This window comes from Haliotis cracherodii, unplaced genomic scaffold (genome assembly GCF_022045235.1).
Source record: "Haliotis cracherodii isolate W230 unplaced genomic scaffold, xgHalCrac1.p SCAF_19, whole genome shotgun sequence".
Classification (NCBI taxonomy): domain Eukaryota; kingdom Metazoa; phylum Mollusca; class Gastropoda; order Lepetellida; family Haliotidae; genus Haliotis; species Haliotis cracherodii.
Window position 1 is genome coordinate 10,457,856 of NW_027266274.1, and position 19,452 is coordinate 10,477,307.

The following is a 19,452-nucleotide window of genomic DNA, read 5'->3' on the forward strand; positions in this document are numbered from 1 at the left end:
GAGAAAGGTTAAAGGGCAAGTTCACACGGAAATGAACCTATTTTTCTTGTACTTTTTCAACATTAAAAATGTTAACCTAGAAATGCCATAGACAAAAATATAAAAATATCACAATTAATTAACATATTTTTCGCATTGAAACTATTTATATTTTTCACGTTTACCAAGTGTTTTATTTCCATAACAAAAACACCATGGCTTATGCCCCTTGCAATATGACGTCATTGGTGCCAATTGATATACATTATGACGTCATCATGCTTTGTTAGAGCCGCTTCACGCGGTGTAGGTACAGGTGTGTGATTCTAGCGTCTCAGATGCCAGCCAGCATAGTGTTATGCTGAGTCACCACTGCGCCGGAGTGTGTCGTAGGCCATGTTGTTTTACCGCAAACTGGTACTTGATATCTTTTGCGTTGAGAATAGACAGGGACCCAGTTTATTGAAATGGCACCAATTACGTCATAATCTAAGGGGGATAACTCAGGCCTGTTTAGCTCGAAAAACGAAGGCCTCATAACGTTTTTGTTTTGTTTGTTGTTTAACGCCGCACTCAGCAATATTCCAGCCTCATAACGGCATGACATTTTCACACTATTGTGAGCTTCCTACTTTCACTGTGAAAAAAATGAGTGTATATTTTCAAACACAGATACTAACTAATTCTAAAATTGCGTTTTGTTTAGAAAAAGAAAGAAAGTGATTTTTGCGTCTACACTTCCCCTTTAAAGGGGTGGAGGGTTTTTTAAATGAAAGTTTGTTCAGAAATATGCTTAAAATGAATAGTCTGTTGGCAGTGGTGATAACGATGAATAGTTTGTGGAAAATACCCAAACATCAAAACATGTGTTAATAGTGACCATTCACTGTTTAATGGTTTTCAGTAAATGAATAGTTTGTGATATAAAGCCGGGGAGCAAAATATATTGTTATACAAAAAATACACTCGAGTATACCAAACGGATGCTCACTACAAATGTTTTATGTGTCATTCGCTTTTTACTTAATCCAATTGTCAAGACTTCAATTCCGATGCAAATAACAGTATCCTATATCTCTTCGGTGGTCTACACAAAACCACAACATCAGGTGTTTGGATAGAGTATCTTAATATCTTAAAATGGAAGAATGAGTTGAAAAAGTGTCTTGCCGGATATATTTTATACTAGTGTAATACTATTTAATATTCCTCGGCTTATCGCCTACTGTTTTCTTTTACGTTTGCTTCTCGCACTACTGGTTACTACTAGTTGTCTCGACCCGTGAAGATCCTGGATAGAATAGGTCTTCAGCAACCCATGCTTGCCGTAAAAGGTGACTATGCTTGTCGTAAAAGGCGACTAACGGGATCGGGTGGTCAGGTTCGCTGACTTGGCTGATGCATGTCATCAATCCCAATTGCGTGAATCGATGCTCATGATATCAATCACTGGATTGTCTGGTCCAGACTCGATTATTTACAGACCCCCGTCATATAGCTGGAATATTGCTGAGTGCGGCGTAAAACAACAAACCAACCAACTAGTTGTCTCACAGGGTGTATCGCATCTGCATCCCTTAAATGAGACATGGACACTTTCATATGTCACTTTCTGTCACGCCTAGCCGAGGAGTGATTTTCTTGTTGCTTCGACATCAATTCATCATATTGATGCCAACTATATATTTTAAGGTACATGCATATATCAGCTTTCTTCATGGTTAGCTAATTAACGCCATTGTAGAATCTGAATCACAAATGTAATCAATTGAAAATGTTCTACACTATCAAAAGGCGTCACGTACTAATTAAACATTAAGCTAAAGCACCATCCTGTAAGTAAGATTGGGAGTGAAAGGTTTAAGTTTCGATTTATTTCATGTATATTATTATATTAACGTCACGCCTAATGAGTGCAACCAAAAGGTGTCATTGTGACATCCAGTTAATAAAGTAACAGTGTTAGGGAACTTTTTTAGTTAATCTATTCATGTATCTATGTAACAAGCTAAGTATTTGTATTAGTGGACTTTTAGCCGAGGAGAAACCATCTTGCTTCCTTGACTGGACAGCGATTCATATTCATGCCAACTTTTTTTAAAGGGTAAAAAACTACTTTTAACCCATATACACTGCCTAAATCTATTTTAATTTCATTTTGGTCAGGACCCTCGACACTAGTAGATCATTTTGGTGTGAGATCATTGTTGTCGACTATTTTGTAACTTCTAAACATCAACGCCAAAGAAACTCAATCTTGAATGTATGCCTAAACATATTCCATAACACCTGTCTCTGTCCATGCTACTGTAAGATAGGTATCATTTCTATTTTTAAAAAAAAACATGCGACAACCAAAAGGTTTCGGTTTGGTTTGGTTTGTTGTTTTACGCCGCACTCAGCAATATTCAGCAATGTTTGTGTGTGTGTGTGTGTGTGTGTGTGTGTGTGTGTGTGTGTGTGTGTGTGTGTATATATATATATATATACATATGAATATATGTATATATGTGTATGTACAAACAGGCACAATGCTGATGTTGTTAGGTGTTGTCGAATTGAGAAGGGTGGATTTATAAACCAGCACATCGTACCAATGCGTTCACGTCGCTGGTGATGCTGCCACCAGATGTAATGGAGTTAGAGTTGGCCAGGGATGAAGTTGCCTTCACCTTGATCGTATCAATGGGGATGCCAAGCTCAAAGGCACAGACTTGCATCATCTGTCATGAACAAAGATAACCCATTATGCATATTTTACAAACAATTACTGAAAGTGTGTTCACATAATTACCATGTTTTCAGACGTATAACAGCTTTCTAAGTGTGAACACAGAACATCGAACCATCGAGACGTACTTCATGTTAAACTGCGGCACAGTATCTCAGTGGGCCAGCAATAAGAGACTAAGGGCTAGAACATTCGTCTGGGCTAGTACGGAAAGACACACACACACATATACACACTATAAGATTAACACACGCGCGCGTCTCTATATAAGTACAATACTCTTGACATTCAAACTTTATTTCACCTCGAACGACTGGCTTGTAAGTAATGAATCAAAACATGAAAACAAAATAGTTCTTACGATACATGAGCTGTAAAACTTAATATTATGTTTGGTTATGTAATGGTTGGTTGGTTTGTTGTTTAACGCCGCACTCAGCATTATTCCAGCTATATGACGGCGATCTGTAAATAATCGAGTCTGGACCAGACAATCCAGTGATTAATATCATGATCATCGATCCACGCAATTGGGTTCGATGACATGCATCAACCAAGTCAGCGAGCCTGACCACCCAATCCCGTTAGTCGCCTCTTACGACAAGCATAGTCACCTTTTACGGCAAGCATGGGTTGCAGAAGACCTATTCTACCCCGGATCTTCACCGGTCGGTTATGTAATGTGTGGAGGATGAAATCCTACATATTGAAACCTATAGGTCAGTAAAATGTTTGGCGCGGAATACTGGTGAACAATTACCCAAGGAGAGATGAAAATATAATCCAAACGCAACAATTCAACAAAGGTTTTAAATGTGCAACAGCCTACAGTGTCGATTATTAGTAACATCATGTAACAACAATATCAAGGCTAATAGTGACTGAAAATGTGCATATTCATTGGTCATCAATATGACAAATATACTCGTGCGTGTATCCCAAATTATAAATATACCCACAAACATGTAGCACTTTGATAATCATCCGACTGACCTTTGTGTTGATTCCCTGGCCATTCTCGATACCGCCGATCGAAATGGCGACGGATCCATCGCCATTGTATATAGTCATATAAACATTATATTTGGCGTGTGTGAACTTCAACTCGAAGCGCAGAGGCATCACCGAAATGCCCTTCTTCTTCCATCTGTTGGCCTTGATAAAATTAGAATGTAAAAGAAAGATAAACGTCTCAAAATAATGATGTTCGGTGGCCAAACGATCTACCTTTCACAAAATGTGTTTGTTTGTTTGTTGTTTAAAGCCGCACGCAGCTATATTCCAGCTATATGACGGCGATTTGTAAATAATCGAGTATGGAACAGACAATCCAGTGATTGACATCATGAGCATCGATTCACGCAATTGAGATCGACGACATGCATCAGCCAAGTCAGCGAGCCTGACCACCCGATCCCGTTCGTCACCTCTTACGACAAGCATATATAGTCGCCTTTTACGGCAACCGTTCACAAAAGGATACAGAGGTGACCCATACGTCTACTGCGCCCTAATTCGCTGTGCAGACTTGCATCCCCTGGGCACGCCAGAAACCTATGATTATGGGTCGAGTGCCTGCTCGCCCCGAATATGCTTCTAGGTTTGTTAGCACCATACCTGTGCTCATGGGTTTCACCAAAGTGGTAAACGTCTGAGAACTGCAACACTTCGGGCTTTCCTCCCACATCTAGCCGTGATTTAACTAGAATACTTCCCAAAGCGGCGTTAAACCCAACTCACAATTCACAACAAGTTCCCTGAAGTTTAAGGTCGACATGTAGAGCAACGCAGTGCATCAAGTTAAGAAGTAACCTTAATATCTATTCAGCAAATATTTCATGTAATTTGAAACAATACAGCAACAGGTCAATTGAAACCTGTGATTTCAAATATTCTCAAAATAATAAATTTGCATTTGTAAATGAACCAGAAATTACTAATACTAAGTCTTCTTTCGTTTCTTTTTCACTGCAAAGTGAAGAAACTCATGTACCTGGTTGAAAGCTGCAACTTGTTGTTTCCTGGCCTGGACATCGGCTGACGTCTCCAGTTGGGCCACCATGTTTTTGATCGTGCAGTATTTCAGAAGCATTCCATGGGCAGTTGTCTGTGACAGAATAAAACACATGTAGTTCGTATATACAAGCTACTTGACATCCTCGCAAATTAGATCTGTACTCCGTTCACTTAGGTTTAGGGTTGTGGGTGATTAGCACAAAATAGATATGGACCTGTGGCAGAATAATGAATAAAGATGGATTCTTAGGGGCTCTTCGCTGTCTGTTACAGGAGTTAGGACAATCTTAATGCTAAGGTCGCTTTGTGGACCGGAGCCCTGCACTCGCTTGTTCCAAAGGATGATATCTTAAGCCCCATTCACATGGACACTTTTACTTACGTGAGTATATATACTTACATAAGTAAATTTACTTATTGTGGCATGTGAACGCATTTGCTTACGTGAGTAAATATACTCCAAGCGACATGAGTACAAGTATATTTGCCACACCTGATGAGGTCTAGTAAAAGTATATTTGCTACACCTGATGAGGTCTAGTAAAAGTATATTTGCTACACCTGATGAGGTCTAGTAAAAGTATATTTGCTACACCTGATGAGGTCTAGTAAAAGTATATTTACTCATAAGTATAACTGCTCCTGGAGTATTTCTGGTCATGTGAACAGATTCTCTATTTGCTTACGTAAGCATATTAAATCCAAGATACGGATAATCAGGAAAATACGGCTGTAATTCCCTGCAAATAACATAACATGTTCATAAAATGTTTCGCGTGTCATGCGAAAGTAATCGAACCACAGTTTATCATCAAATGATCGTTTGACGACATTGTTCCACCAGTGTTGAGAACGTTCTCTCTTCCACAGTTCTCTTTCCTGGTATAATCCTAAGACTAATCCCTTCCTAAGAAAGTATGGAAAGTCTCTCTTCACCTCTGGTTGACTATCTCCGACAGCGACATGGCCTCAAGTGATAAAAGTCCACAACTTATTTATGAAATGATGTTTACTTCTGCCTTGCATAAACTTCATGTGAACGCAATGATAATTTACTTTTGCTTACATGAGTAAATATACTCCATGAGTAAATTTTGTCCATGTGAATGGGGCTTTAATGTAGGGGTATGAGATTTCAAACTTGCAGTCATTCCTATATTCAAACGGCTACGTAACCTTAGAAATATATGTGAAAGAGGTTAAATGGGTCTTAATGTCACGAGGACATGTATAATAATTTATACTTGGACTGACGAAGAATAGCTTCACGCTACTAACTTGTCAGTATTATTTCGCATCATATTTTGGATTCTTGTTATTTACCCATCATTTAATCACTGCCTCTGTGGTCCAGTGGTAAAGCGTCCGACCCCAGAACGGAAGGTCCGGGGTTCGATCCCCGGCCGCGTCATAACAAAATACGTTAAAAGATGGTACTTGTTGTTACCCTGTCTGGCGCTCGACATTAAGGGGATAAAACAAGGACTGGTCTGCTCCTAGTCAGTATTCTGTGTCTGAGTGGGGTATTCATGCGGCATGGTATCTCAGTGGAATGGCACTATATAATCGGCATCAGTCCGGACTAGTACAAGCAGCCACACACATACACACACGTGCATGCACGTCGCTATAAAAGTTCAATAACCTTGGACGCGACGTTAAATTTCATTTCATCTCACCTCACCATAATTTAATCAAGGTTGATTGGTTTATATAATCGAGTCTGGATCAGATGATCCAGTTATTGACATCATGAGCATCGATCCACGCAAATGGGTTGGTTGGTTTGTTGTCTAACGCCGTACTCAGCAATATTCCCGCTATATGGCGGTGGTCTGTAAATAATCGTGTCTGGACCAGACAATCCAGTGATTGACATCATGAACATCGAACCACGCAATTGGGATCGATGACATGCATCAACCAAGTCCGAGCCTGACCACCCGATCCCGTTAGTCGCCTTTTACGACAAGCATAGGCGCCTTTTACGGCAAGCATGGGTTGCTGAAGACCTATTCTACCCTGGATCTTCACGGGTCTATTTAATCAAGGGCAAAGGTAAGAAAAGTAAAGCGGATAACATTCATCTAATTCTTTAGGGACGCTGTGAATGAGTGACAAATATTTGGTAAGACGCTTTTTGGAGGTACCAGAAACTGAAAACGACTTATCGACCTGGTCATACTGGTTGAGCTGACACTGAAAGACGCATGGCGATAGGTTAAGCCAACATGACATGTACCCACCTGGCCGTTTTCATAGAGGTTTAGTTTCCTGAACTCCAGCGGGTCTTTGTTCAGGATTTTGGCGGCGTGGTCCAGAATTGACTCCGTGATGAAGATGGCAGGAGTCGACCCTGGTGGTCAGTAAATTCAAAACGTCAACGCCAGAGACTAATTGTCTCGATTATTTTGCCAAAACTGGCAAAATAATGATGAACATTATATGAATGGATTAGTGAAAGGGACCAGGTGTTCGTCAAAACGGTAAGCAAGTCCTGCTCTTCCGGTAGCCACTAAACAAAGGAAGTTTTTGTTTGTTCGTTGCCTTATGCCGCACCGAACAATAACCTGTTGATAATTGTCTTGTGCAATCTTTGTTTGTTTGTTTGTTTGTTTAACGCCGCACTCAGCAATATTCCAGCTATATGACGGCGGTCTGTAAATAATCGAGTCTGGACCAGACAATCCAGTGATTGACATAATGAGCATCGACCCACGCAATTGGGATCGATGACGTGCATTAACCAAGTCGGCAAGCCTAACAACCCGATCCCGTTAGCCTCTTACGACAAGCATAGTCGCCTTTTACGACTAGGAGGGGCTGCTGAAGACCTACCCCGGATCTTCACGGGTCGGTGAAACATGAATTATGAGTACAAATATTTGCTGATGGTCGTACCTGGAGATCGACAGGCAGTGTTGGTTGGGAGATTAGTCTTCAAAGCAACAGGTTTGAAATCCCATGCAGGACAGTTGTATGCTGCAAAATGTAACACTTTTTTGGTGCTCATATTTTAAAGCAATATCAATATATCGCCACTATTAAACGTTTCAAATTAGAAGCACAGACCTTAAGTCAAATCGTCGATCATAAGACCAATAGTATTAAATTTCTACTACAGGTCGTGTATTGCAGACCGCTAAAATGTCAACTAGATGAGGAGCATTCCGTTCTTTTACTTTGACAGAGTAAATAGTATATCTTTTTAGAAATAAACAGCTGGTCTGACAAAGCCCTAACAAAGAACTAGTAATTATCTTGGAGGCACATTAGTACCTTAGGATAAGAAATACATAAATGAAAATGAAAATACAATACGGCAATTATCTTGGATGCCTAGCCTACATATTCTTTGTTTCTGAAGGATGAGTGTCATTACCGCTATCCATCCATGGTGGGAAACCTCCTATTGAGCAGTCATTGGGCGACGAGCCGCAGTCGGCGTAAACCGTCATCTGTATTCCATTCAGCTTCCCATCATTGGTCACCCCGACCTGGCAACAGTGATATATGCCTTTATTGCCTGGACGACACGGACAATGTTGGTTTGTTTAACGCCGCACTCAGCAATATTCCAGCTATATGACGGCGGTCTGTAAATAATCGAGTTTTGACCAGACTTTCCAGTAATTGACATCATGAGCATCGTTTCACGCAATTGGGATCGATGACGTGCAGCAACCAAGTCAGCGAGGCAGACCACCTGATCCCGATAGTCGCCTCTTACAAGCATAGTCGCTTTTTACAGCAAGCATGGGTTGCTGAAGACCTATTCTACCCCGGATCTTCACGGGTCCCTTCCCTGATTTATTCAAAGGCGTTTAGACAAACATGTGTACGTATTTCTTTTCTATATTATATACTGTGAGTGTACAAAACAGACGGCACGTGAAGATCCGGGGTAGAACAGATGCTCATATTAATCACTGGATTGTCTGGTCCAGACTCGATTATTTACGGACCGCCGTCATATAGCTGGAATATTGCTGAGTGCGGCGTTAAACAACAAACGAACCAATTAAACAGACGAGGTGCGATTGCCGTTACCGGCTTTGCTCAGAGTAAATCAAAGATTTGGTTTGCTTGTTGTAAATCAAAGACGTGCTTGTGATCAACAGTTATGATGAATATGATTCTTAAACCACTTTTAGCAATATTCATAGCCATTTAATCGTCTGCTCGTATTTACTGAAACAGCATAGTCTCACCGTGTAATCCGCCATAAAAGGGTAGCGTTTCCCGATTGACTTCATGTTGGTGTGGAAGTTCATTGCCAGGCGAACAGGTCTGGAATATGTGAACCAAACATCGAGAAAAATTCGAAACCAACTATTATATATATGAAATATGATATGTTTGTTGTTTAACAATTTTAACAATATTCCAGCTATATAACGGCGGTCTGCAGGCAGTCGGGCCTGGACCAGACAATCCAGTGATGAACGAATCATGAAGTATTAATCAGTCGACATAGTCGAGCAAGTTGGTTCAGTTGGTTGTTTTACGCCGCACTCAGCAATATTCCAGCTACATGACGGCGGTCTGTAAAATAATCGAGTCTGGACCAGACAATCCAGTGATTAATATCATGAGCATCGATCCACGCAATATGGATCGATGACTTGCTTCAACCAAGTCAGCGAGCCTGACCACCCGATCCCGTTGGTCGCCTTTTACGAAAAGCATAGTCACCTTTTACGGCAAGCATGGGTTGCTGAAGACCTATTCTATCCCGGAATCTTCACAGGTCTCAAAAGGGCCTTAAAAACATTACAACTAAGGTTAGGGTGAGAATTCCACAATTAAACATATGTACATGCATATACATACACACACATATATGCACACACACACACACACACACACACACACACACACACACACACACACACACAGAAACACATATATATATTTAATGAGAGAGAGAGAGAGACTTTGTTTTTTTCTCTTCATCCTATCATTTGCAGCCACTGGTGATGAAATTGACCATAAAATGTTTGAAATTCTTTTTCACTCTAGCTGAATGGCAAATAGTTGTAAAATAACTGAAATATTTATGCGTTTAGTAAAATGCCTGAATGAAAATATCAGTCATGTTACACATAAAATACACTGTGGACACTGGGTTGTTTGCTGTGTCGGGTGAGACCAACCTCCTCATGACGTGTGTGGCGAGAGCGGCAGCACATGCTGGTAGAAAGCCACGTGATATTTTGGCTCCATACGATCCCCCGAGGCGTTTTACGGTCACGTTGACACTGAAACGCCAACGAAATCTTCTTAAGACACAAATCTACTTCCTTACAATCTTTACTTCTAGACTGTGTGACTGATACATCATTGTTATACGTAGTTTTGTGTTTCTTCAATATTGCTTCTAGTGTTTACAATGTTTGGTTATGTGTCTTCGATTCGTACCTGGACAGCGGGAATATTAACACATCATCGGTTGTTGAACCTGGCGGAATTATTTCACAGAAGCCATGCTAACGCTTCAATATTACTGGCTGCGCCGTACGGACATTTTATGAACTTCGAATATATTTCTGCTGATTTGGAGACATTTCGAACTTTACTCCATGAAGCTTCAATTTCTATGACTTGGAGCCATGGGGGTCATCTCAACTACTAAATGTTGCTGGACAAGCTGACTTCCTATATGATACTATTGCAGAGAACTACATGTAAGTGGAGAGTTGCAAAAGCAAGTGGTGAGTTGAAGATCCATGTCGACGGTTATAGAACCATATGGAGATTTAAAGAACCACGCGGAGAGTGGAGAGTTTAAGAACAATGTTGAGAGTTAAGGAGTGAGTGAGTGAGTTGGGTTTAAGCCGCTTTACCATTATTCCAGTTATATCACGGCGTGTCAGCTTAATGTGGGAGGAAAGCCCGAAGTGATGCACGTCTCAGACGTTTACCACTCCGATGAAACCCACGAGCACGGGTATGGTGCTGACAAACCTAGAAACATGATCGGGGCGTACCGGGATTCGAACCCACAATCATAGGTTTCTGGCGTGCCTAAGGGACGCAACTCTGTACAGCGAATCGCGGCGCCATAGACGACTGGGTCACCCGTGCCCCCGAGAGTTAAGGAACCACGTGTAGATATAAATATCTGTGCACGTTTTTACTTTCTCATGTGCATATGTGATTTTTTTTACTAATTAATGGCATTCACACTTACGCACAGTGGAAAACGAGGGACGAGTATGATCTTGTAAATCTTGTAGGTTCAATAGTAACATATAAACAAAAACAGTTCAGGTAGCTGTAGGACCGCCTCCGTGGTCTAGTGATAGAGCGTCCGCCGGAGAGCGGAAGGTCCGGGGATCGATCCCCGGCCGCGTCATACCAAAAGACGTTAAAAGATGGTACTTGTTGTTACCCTGTCTGGCGCTCGGCATTAAGGGGCTAAAAGAAGGACTGGTCGGCTCAGAGTCAGTATACTGTGTCTGAGTGGGGTATTCATGTTAAACTGCGGCATGGTATCTCAGTGAGCTAGCACTATAAATCGGCATCAGTCCGGAATAGTACAAGCAGCCACACAAACACGCACACGTACATGCACGTCGCTATATAAGTGCAATAATCTTGGACGCGACGTTAACACCATTTCACCATCAGGTAGCTGTACCTGCTTTCTGGGATGTTGAGAACTTTTGATACGATCAGTTGTTCATAATCTGCCCACTGTGTTGCCGAGAGAAGACTCACGCCAACCCCATCCTCGTCTGGATAGCATATGCTCACCTGTGGATGGAAAATATTGTAATGAGGAAAATATTCTAATAATGAAGATTTGAATGACCCAATTACAGGGTCAGCGAGACAAGCAGAACGCAACATCTTACCCCGGCACAATCACATACATTCCGCTGACTTAGTTGATTCATGTCATCGATCCCATATCAATCACTAGATTGTCTGGTCCAGACTGATTATTTTACAGACCGCCGTCATATAGCTAAGTGCGGCTGTAAACAACAAAGAAACGGATTTTGTCTTCAATACGCAGCAGCTGCCTCGCTTGTATCAACCCAAATGGATGTAACACCCGATATTGACACACTTTCACACACACTTTCACACACTTTCACACACACACACACCACTCACTCACTCACTCACTCACTCACTCACTCACGCACGCACGCACGCACGCACGCACGCACGCACGCACGCACGCACGCACGCACGCACACACATATAAGGGCAAGTCAAGTGTTCACCTGTTTAAGTACGAGAACATATAGTACAAGTCAAAATGGTTAATTGCATCGGACATCTTTTGCATTTTATTACTGATGAATGCTTTGACTATATGTTCGTTGTTTGTTTGTTGTTTAACGCCGCACTCAGCAATAGTCCAGCTATATGACGACGGTCTGTAAATAATCTAGTCTGGACCAGACTATGCAGTGATTAATGTCGTGAGCATCGATCCACGCAATTGGATCGATGACCGTCAAACAAGTCAGCGAGCCTGACCACCCGATCTCGTTAGTCGCCTCTTACGACAAGCATAGTCGCCTTTTACGGCAAGCATGGGTTGCTTAGGACCTATTCTACCCCGGGTCTTCACGGGTCGAATCCTTTGACTAACACGAAACCATCACGCAGTGGACACTAAGGAGCAGACTATTTATAACGGTTAAATTTGCAGATTTTAATACCCCAAAATATGCAGAAGCAGAAAAATATATTTTAGAGAATGTATACTGTTTATGACAAAATATACCGTTTTTATATGCTTGTTTGTTTGTTTGTTGTTTAATGCCGCACCCAGCAATATTCCAGCTACATGACGGCGGTCTGTAAATAATCGAGTCTTGACAAGACAATCCAGTGATTGATATCATGAGCATCGATTTGTATATGCAACAGTTACAGCAAACATGCATCAAACACTGTGAATTATTATATACACTACGGTGTATTCTTGCAATACTGGAGTGACACCACAGATATTTTTACAATATCTACCCAATTCACTCGTAACCAGTGCGACATGAGCAAATGTCTAATGCCCTAGTTTTCCAGGTGCTGACTGACCTGTGTCTCCAGGTGGAAATGATACTGATGTCCTAGTTTAATTCGACCGGAAACCTTTTTGTATGAGGAAGCAATTGCAGCTGAAAACAATATGCAAAAATTAGACAATGCATTTCGTGTTAGCTAAGAGTAAAGGTTGATTCATAACCAATTCGGGCGCAGGTTTACATTCTTTTTGATTTCGAGTAAATTGTAACGTTGTTAACTCAGAGACTAATTTAATAACATTTATTGTATCGTGTGTAATTCATAGAGAATCTCACCCGATTGTCTTCTGATATGAAATATATCAACACGAGTTGATAAAAGTGGAAAAATTCCGAGGCTTGCCGGGGATTTTTGCCACTTTTATCAACGAGTGTTGATATAGTTCATATCAAAAGACTCGAAGGTGAGATTTTATTTATCATCCTACATCATTCTTTCAACTTTTTCAATTTGAAGACAGTAATTAGCAGTGTCTTCAGTGTAAAAAGTATTGAAAACAGCTTCGGTAGCAGAGCCATTAGTGATGTTATTTGATTGTGATGTCATGGTAACCAGTGACGTCACAATGGTCTGCAAAGCATTGTGATGTAATTTCATTGCAGCGATTTCTACAGTGTAGATCTCATCCAAGCAATATCTCCTGTGGGTGCCAGTTTGGGATGATAAATGTTTGATAAGGACTGGAAGATCGAGAGAAACAACGTTATGTGTAAACCATCAAGTCAAAACATACCTGCAGCATCCCCTACTTTGAACTCCTTGGCAACATTTGGAAATAGTGAATTCTTCTGAATGGCATCTTCCATTGTAATGATGGGAGGCTGGACGTTCTTGTAGGTAACTTTCACCATGCTGGCTGCTGTGTCCGCTGATAGTTTGTCCACTGGAATACAACACACGTCATTTGCTCATAGCTCGTTTTATTAAAAAAGTAAGTTTCTTAAGGTGAATGAAACTCCCCCCACACACCCACACCCACACACCCGATCTTTCATTGTCCGAAACGTCACCGTCATTGAGTAAATACCGACATCAACGTTTGAAGTCAAAGAGCTTGACTTTTAAATATTTTACCTTAATTTTATTTGTTTGTTTCTTGATTACACAAAACTCACAATATTCAAGCTATAGACGGTGATCAGTAAATAATCGAGTCTGGACCAGACAATTGCAACCCAGTGATTGACATCATAAGAATCGGTTTATGAATAGGAAATACGGTGACATATATCAGGGAGCCTGACTACCCGATCCCGTTAGTCACCTCTTACGAAAATGCATGGTTTGGTGAATATCAAGTCAAAGAGGAACCTTTTCAGGACAAATAGATAAGTAGCAGAATCTAACAATATACATTATCTAAGATTTCAGCTATTTTGGCACAGGTGGTCCCTCCAGAAACACTAGCTGCTGATTAATACAACAGAGACGTTGAATATAGGACAACCCACTCACCAAAACTGACCAATAACAATAAAGAAGGAAATTTGAATGTGCTCGAACAGAGTTGAAACTTACTTCTAATTTTGGACACCGCAACAATCTCAATAAACTTTTCTCTAACAAAATGGACACCTGTGACTGTGAAATACCTGCTCGTCTTACATATAATTATTGGTGTCCCTCAAGTCAAGACAGACCCGTGAAGATCCGGGCTAGAATAGGTCTTCAGCAACCCATAATAGGCGACAAACGGGATCGGGTCGTCAGGCTTGCTGACTTGGTTGATGCATGTCATCGTATCTCAATTACGTAGATCGATGCTCATGATATCAACAACTGGACAGTCTGGTCCAGACTTGATTATTTACAGACCGCCGTCATGTAGCTGCAATATTACTGAGAGCCTCGTTAAACAACAAACCAACAAGCAACAACAAGTCAAGACAATTTCCAGTACGATTTATAGGTACGAATTGGTAGAATTCAGTGTTTTTTCTAGAACCAGGTTAGGGAAAGAGGAAACCCAGTTAATAGACGTGAAGACCTACCTGCCACGATGATACCAATTGGTTGCCCACTATAGAGGACCTTCCCACTGCAGAACAACTGATAACAGACAAGGTTGACAGATTAGTTCCTACCCATAGCATGAGTTGCACGTTCGTGATAATCACCAAGCTACATATTTAAAAGACAGCCTAACTTGTTTTTTTACAGTTCTTTCTTGTCATAATAATTTGCTCCACTTGTTATGTATTCTCTTGGCCTTATAAGTTTAAGGCTACGAATGCTCTGGGAAGATGAAACTTTATATTGTGCTTATCAAGTAAACACATCTTTTGTAGGTGAGGTGAAATGGGGTTTAACGTCGCACTTAAGAATATTGCACTTATATAGCGACGTGCATGTACGTGTGTGTGTTTGTGTGGCTGCTTGTACTAGTCCGGACTGATGCCGATTTATAGTGCTAGCTCACTCAGATACCATAACGCAGTTTATCATGAATACCCTACTCAGACACAGTATACTGACTCCGAGCCGACCAGTTAACGTCTTTTGGTATGACGCGGTCGGGGATCGAACCCCGGACCCTCCGCTCTTCGGGCGGACGCTCTACCACTAGACCACGGAGGCGGTCACATCTTTTTTTAAATGGAATTGATAGGTATGTGAAAACCATCCAAGCGCCGGGATGTCAAACAATGGTTTGTGATACAATGTAACCTTGGGTGAGGTTTGTTCAAGGTGATAACCAACATGGGATGTTGTTTAACACCGATCACAGCCATATTCCTTCCAACTATATGACGAGTGTTTATAATTGAGTGTGGACTTCTGTGGAATTCTGTGATTAATATCATGAGCAACGACCCGCACCGTCTGGGTATACGAAAGCCCATTAGGACCATATTTTATATTGGTATTTTGTTTTTTCCTCTTTTAAAAGTCGTAATTACGATTCAAAACTCGTAATTACGCGAAAAATATCGAAATTACGACTTTTTTCTCTCGTAATTACGACTTTATTCTGGTCATTACGAGTTTAGAAAAGTCGTAATTACGAGTTAAGAAAAGTCGTAATTACGAGTTTTGAAAAGTCGTAAATACGAGTTTTGAAAAGTCGTAAACACAACTTTTTTTCTCGTAGTTACGACTTTTCTTAACTCGTAATGACCAGAATAAAGTTGTAATTACGAGAGAAAAAAGTCGATATTTCGAAAAAACAAAATACCAATATGGTCCTAATGGGCTTTCGTATGGGTACAATGACACGGGCAACATGAACCAAGCCCAGGAGTGTGACAACCAGATCGCCTCATCCGACCAGCTTAGGTTGCACCATGAGGGTACATGTGGTACTTAATGATTACTACAGGTGGCACTAGAAGATACATGTAATACTCCTATAGCCACTGTATCCACCAACTGCTCATCTCGATGCCTTTCACGCCACGCATGCAACACCGTGCTCAGAGCCTATGTATAGGATATAGCCCGCGGAGGCGGTTTTCCAAGGGCTTTTCCTGCGCTGGAGTGCATTATTTTCACGGATAGCCATAGGAGAAGGTTTATATCTGACTTATAAACCGACAGATATGAAGATGCTTTTTTGTTTACATGACATTACTTTAATTCTGAAATTTCAAGTGTAGCACTCGAAATTTCTTTTAAAAGCGCACAGCTCGAGAATCCCGTGGGCAGAGGGATTGTCGGAGAAAAGAACAACCTGTTGTAACAATGGAAATGCATCACTGGAGGTTTATAACAAGAAATAGAGAGTACAGAAGAACATGTTTATTATCCTTACCTCCTCGACATCGGCAGATGGTGCCTGGTAACTGTTGCTGCCACCTTTTGGTATGTCTGCAGCAGAGATGTACTTCAGAACTCCAGGATAACTCTACGGAAACAAAGAACTGCGTGAATAACAGCTTGGGTTCCGCCTATTTTACACAATGTCATTGAGACAGGAGAAAGGATTCTGCCATTTATGTAAACGAGGAATTGACGTGTGAGATAAGCAGACATTCTTAAGTAAGAAATACTCGTCAATGGAGGATGAATAGCTTTTCCCATTATATTTAAGTTTCCAAGAAACGGTAAATGGTGCCTCGGGTTGACAAAAATGGGTTGTCTTGATTAAGAAGATTACCTCTTTGCAATGAAAACTTCTATACATGTTTCGATAGTTGAAGATTCCGGGGTAAAATAGGTCTTCAGCAACCCTTGCTTGCCGTAAAAGGCGATTTTGCTTGTCGTAAAAGGCGACTAACGGGATCGGGTGGTCAGGCTCGCTGACTTGGTTGATGCTTGTCATCGATCCCAATTGCGTGGATTGATGCTCATGATATTAATCACTGGATTGTCTGGTCCAGACTCGATTATTTACAGACCGCCGTCATATAGCTGGAATATTGCTGAGTGCGGCGTAAAACAACAACAACAACAACAACAACAACAAAAAATCGTTTACCTCGACGCCCACGTATAACAGATCAATAGTCTTTTGGGTTTATACACTACAGACATGTAACTGTAATACCCAACAATGTTTTAATGCTGAAAAATATAGTAAGGTTACCAAGGCTGCAGATGTGTCCACGGTGTCAATTTCGGCGTTTCCGACGTTGCTGATTACGAAGGATGCGCAAACCTCCTCCGGGACTGGAGGGACGTCGTTGATGAACCTAACCCTTCCAGATGTCTGAAACACACAAACATCTTTAAGAGTTTTCTAAAGTCAGGATTGAGTCAAAATGGCATTTTGCAAATGGCCAACGTAGATCAATATCAAGACATGAAGAGACCAGATTTCCGTAATACTATCTAATTTATAATGGCACCAAAGGCGAATTCAACATCGCATATAACCTAATGTAATCAGATACATATAACCTAATGTAATCAGATACATATTTTCGGGGAGATTTCGGGGGGAAGATTCCGGGGTAGAATAGGTCTTCAGCAACCCATGCTTGCCGTAAAAGGCGACTATGCTTGTCATAAGAGGCGACTAACGGGATCGGGTGGTCAGGCTCGCTGACTTGGTTGGTGCATGTCATCGATCCCAATTGCGTGGATCGATGCTCATGATGTCAATCGCTGGATTGTCTGGTCCAGACTCGATTATTTACAGACCGCCGTCATATAGCTGGAATATTGCTGAGTGCGGCGTTAAACAACAAACAAACAAAACAAACTTGAAGTTATAAGCACAAGAACAAGCACAGGAACCATGAGCTCGCATTGTTTAACATGTATGTGAGTTAAACCGTGTGAAATAAGTACCACCCTGTTTAGGAAACTGATGTTTACCTGTAGTGTTGCATCTTTTTTCGTCATAGGTTGAGTCAAAGGGTATTCATCTTTACGACTGTCATACGTCTGAATGCCGGAAGACACGGGCCGAATCAAGTTGGTGCCCCCACTCCGGAATCGCGTCGCTGCTTTTTCACCACACATGGCGAGCACGCACTGATTGTAAAACAGTAAAACAATGCTTGTAAAAACAGTAGAACAATCCTTCTAAAACAGTAGAACAATGCTTTTAAAGCAGAAGGACAATGATTGTAAAACAGGTGAACAATGATTTTAAAACAGTAGAACAATGATAGTAAAACAGTAAAACAATGATTGTAAAACAGTAGAAAATGATTGTAAAACGGTAGAACAATGATTGTAAAACAGTAGAACAATGATAGTAAAACAGTAAAACAATGATTGTAAAACAGTAGAAAATGATTGTAAAACGGTAGAACAATGATTGTAAAACAGTAGAACAATGATAGTAAAACAGTAAAACAATGATTGTAGAACAGTGGAACAACGATTGTTAAAAAAGGAGAACAATGATTGTAAAACAGTAGAACAATGATTGTAGAACAGTGGAACAATGATTGTTAAAAAAGGAGAACAATGATAGTAAAACAGGAGAACAATGATTGTAAAACAGTAGAACAATGACAGTAAAACAATGGCAAATTCACAGAACATACAGGAAACTCTGACGACTCAATAATATTTCATCAATTATTCATTTTGATTTGTTTAATGTCCACGTCAAACCCTCCCCCGCTAACCATCAACTGTTATGATTGTTTGATCAAGCACGCGTTTGATATCTAACACGTGCACAGGGTAAACACAGGTGTCTGCTGGGGCTAAGCAGTAGGTAAGAATCAAAACTCACTTGCAACACTGGCAATATATAATCATTGGCATCCCCTTAGATAGTTGTGCAAAGGAGCATATTTTCATTTCATTTTTGCTCTAGTTAATACCATATGACAGCTTGTTGCTTGACGTATATTTAACTGCAGTTACCAGTTGACATGGTGACATTGTATTGCAATGTAATACAGACTTGCCCGAGCGTCAGTCAGACAACAATGACGGGTACTGACCTTGTAGAAGAGAGAGACGGCCAGGTTCTTCCTGTAGGTTGTACTGGACAAGCCAGGGGTGGTGTCGGGGACCAGCTCGGCCAACAGAGTCGCTATAGCACCTGTACATAATACATGGATCAATGTAACTTTCTTCGGGGTACTAAGTTCTCTCTTGTGTGGCAATCGCGACCAATGTCAACCCAGAAAGGCAGCCTTTTTTTTGTACAAAATCTGCCCTCCTTAAATGAACATTGCAGAACCAATTTATGATAGCAGAAACTATTCTACAGCTGACTCAGTGTGATCGAATATTGTGTGTGTGTGTGTGTGTGTGTGTGTGTGTGTGTG

At 40.9% G+C, this 19,452-nt stretch overlaps 1 protein-coding gene across 1 annotated transcript in view; it reads right to left on the reverse strand.

Annotated features, from left to right (window-relative positions):
* The window catches only part of LOC139466752 (uncharacterized), a 51,461-nt gene that overhangs the window by 6,378 nt on the left and 25,631 nt on the right, over positions 1 to 19,452 (reverse strand). The window contains exons 14-29 of the mRNA XM_071248416.1: positions 19,123 to 19,223; positions 18,035 to 18,193; positions 17,301 to 17,423; positions 16,527 to 16,619; positions 14,767 to 14,824; positions 13,509 to 13,658; positions 12,788 to 12,867; positions 11,370 to 11,485; positions 9,883 to 9,987; positions 8,938 to 9,016; positions 8,109 to 8,223; positions 7,628 to 7,708; positions 6,973 to 7,082; positions 4,704 to 4,817; positions 3,704 to 3,865; positions 2,574 to 2,702 (exon numbers count right to left, since the gene is read on the reverse strand). Of these exons, the coding sequence (XP_071104517.1) occupies positions 2,574 to 2,702; positions 3,704 to 3,865; positions 4,704 to 4,817; positions 6,973 to 7,082; positions 7,628 to 7,708; positions 8,109 to 8,223; positions 8,938 to 9,016; positions 9,883 to 9,987; positions 11,370 to 11,485; positions 12,788 to 12,867; positions 13,509 to 13,658; positions 14,767 to 14,824; positions 16,527 to 16,619; positions 17,301 to 17,423; positions 18,035 to 18,193; positions 19,123 to 19,223 (1,775 nt within the window). The remainder of the gene's footprint in view (positions 1 to 2,573; positions 2,703 to 3,703; positions 3,866 to 4,703; positions 4,818 to 6,972; positions 7,083 to 7,627; positions 7,709 to 8,108; positions 8,224 to 8,937; positions 9,017 to 9,882; positions 9,988 to 11,369; positions 11,486 to 12,787; positions 12,868 to 13,508; positions 13,659 to 14,766; positions 14,825 to 16,526; positions 16,620 to 17,300; positions 17,424 to 18,034; positions 18,194 to 19,122; positions 19,224 to 19,452) is intronic.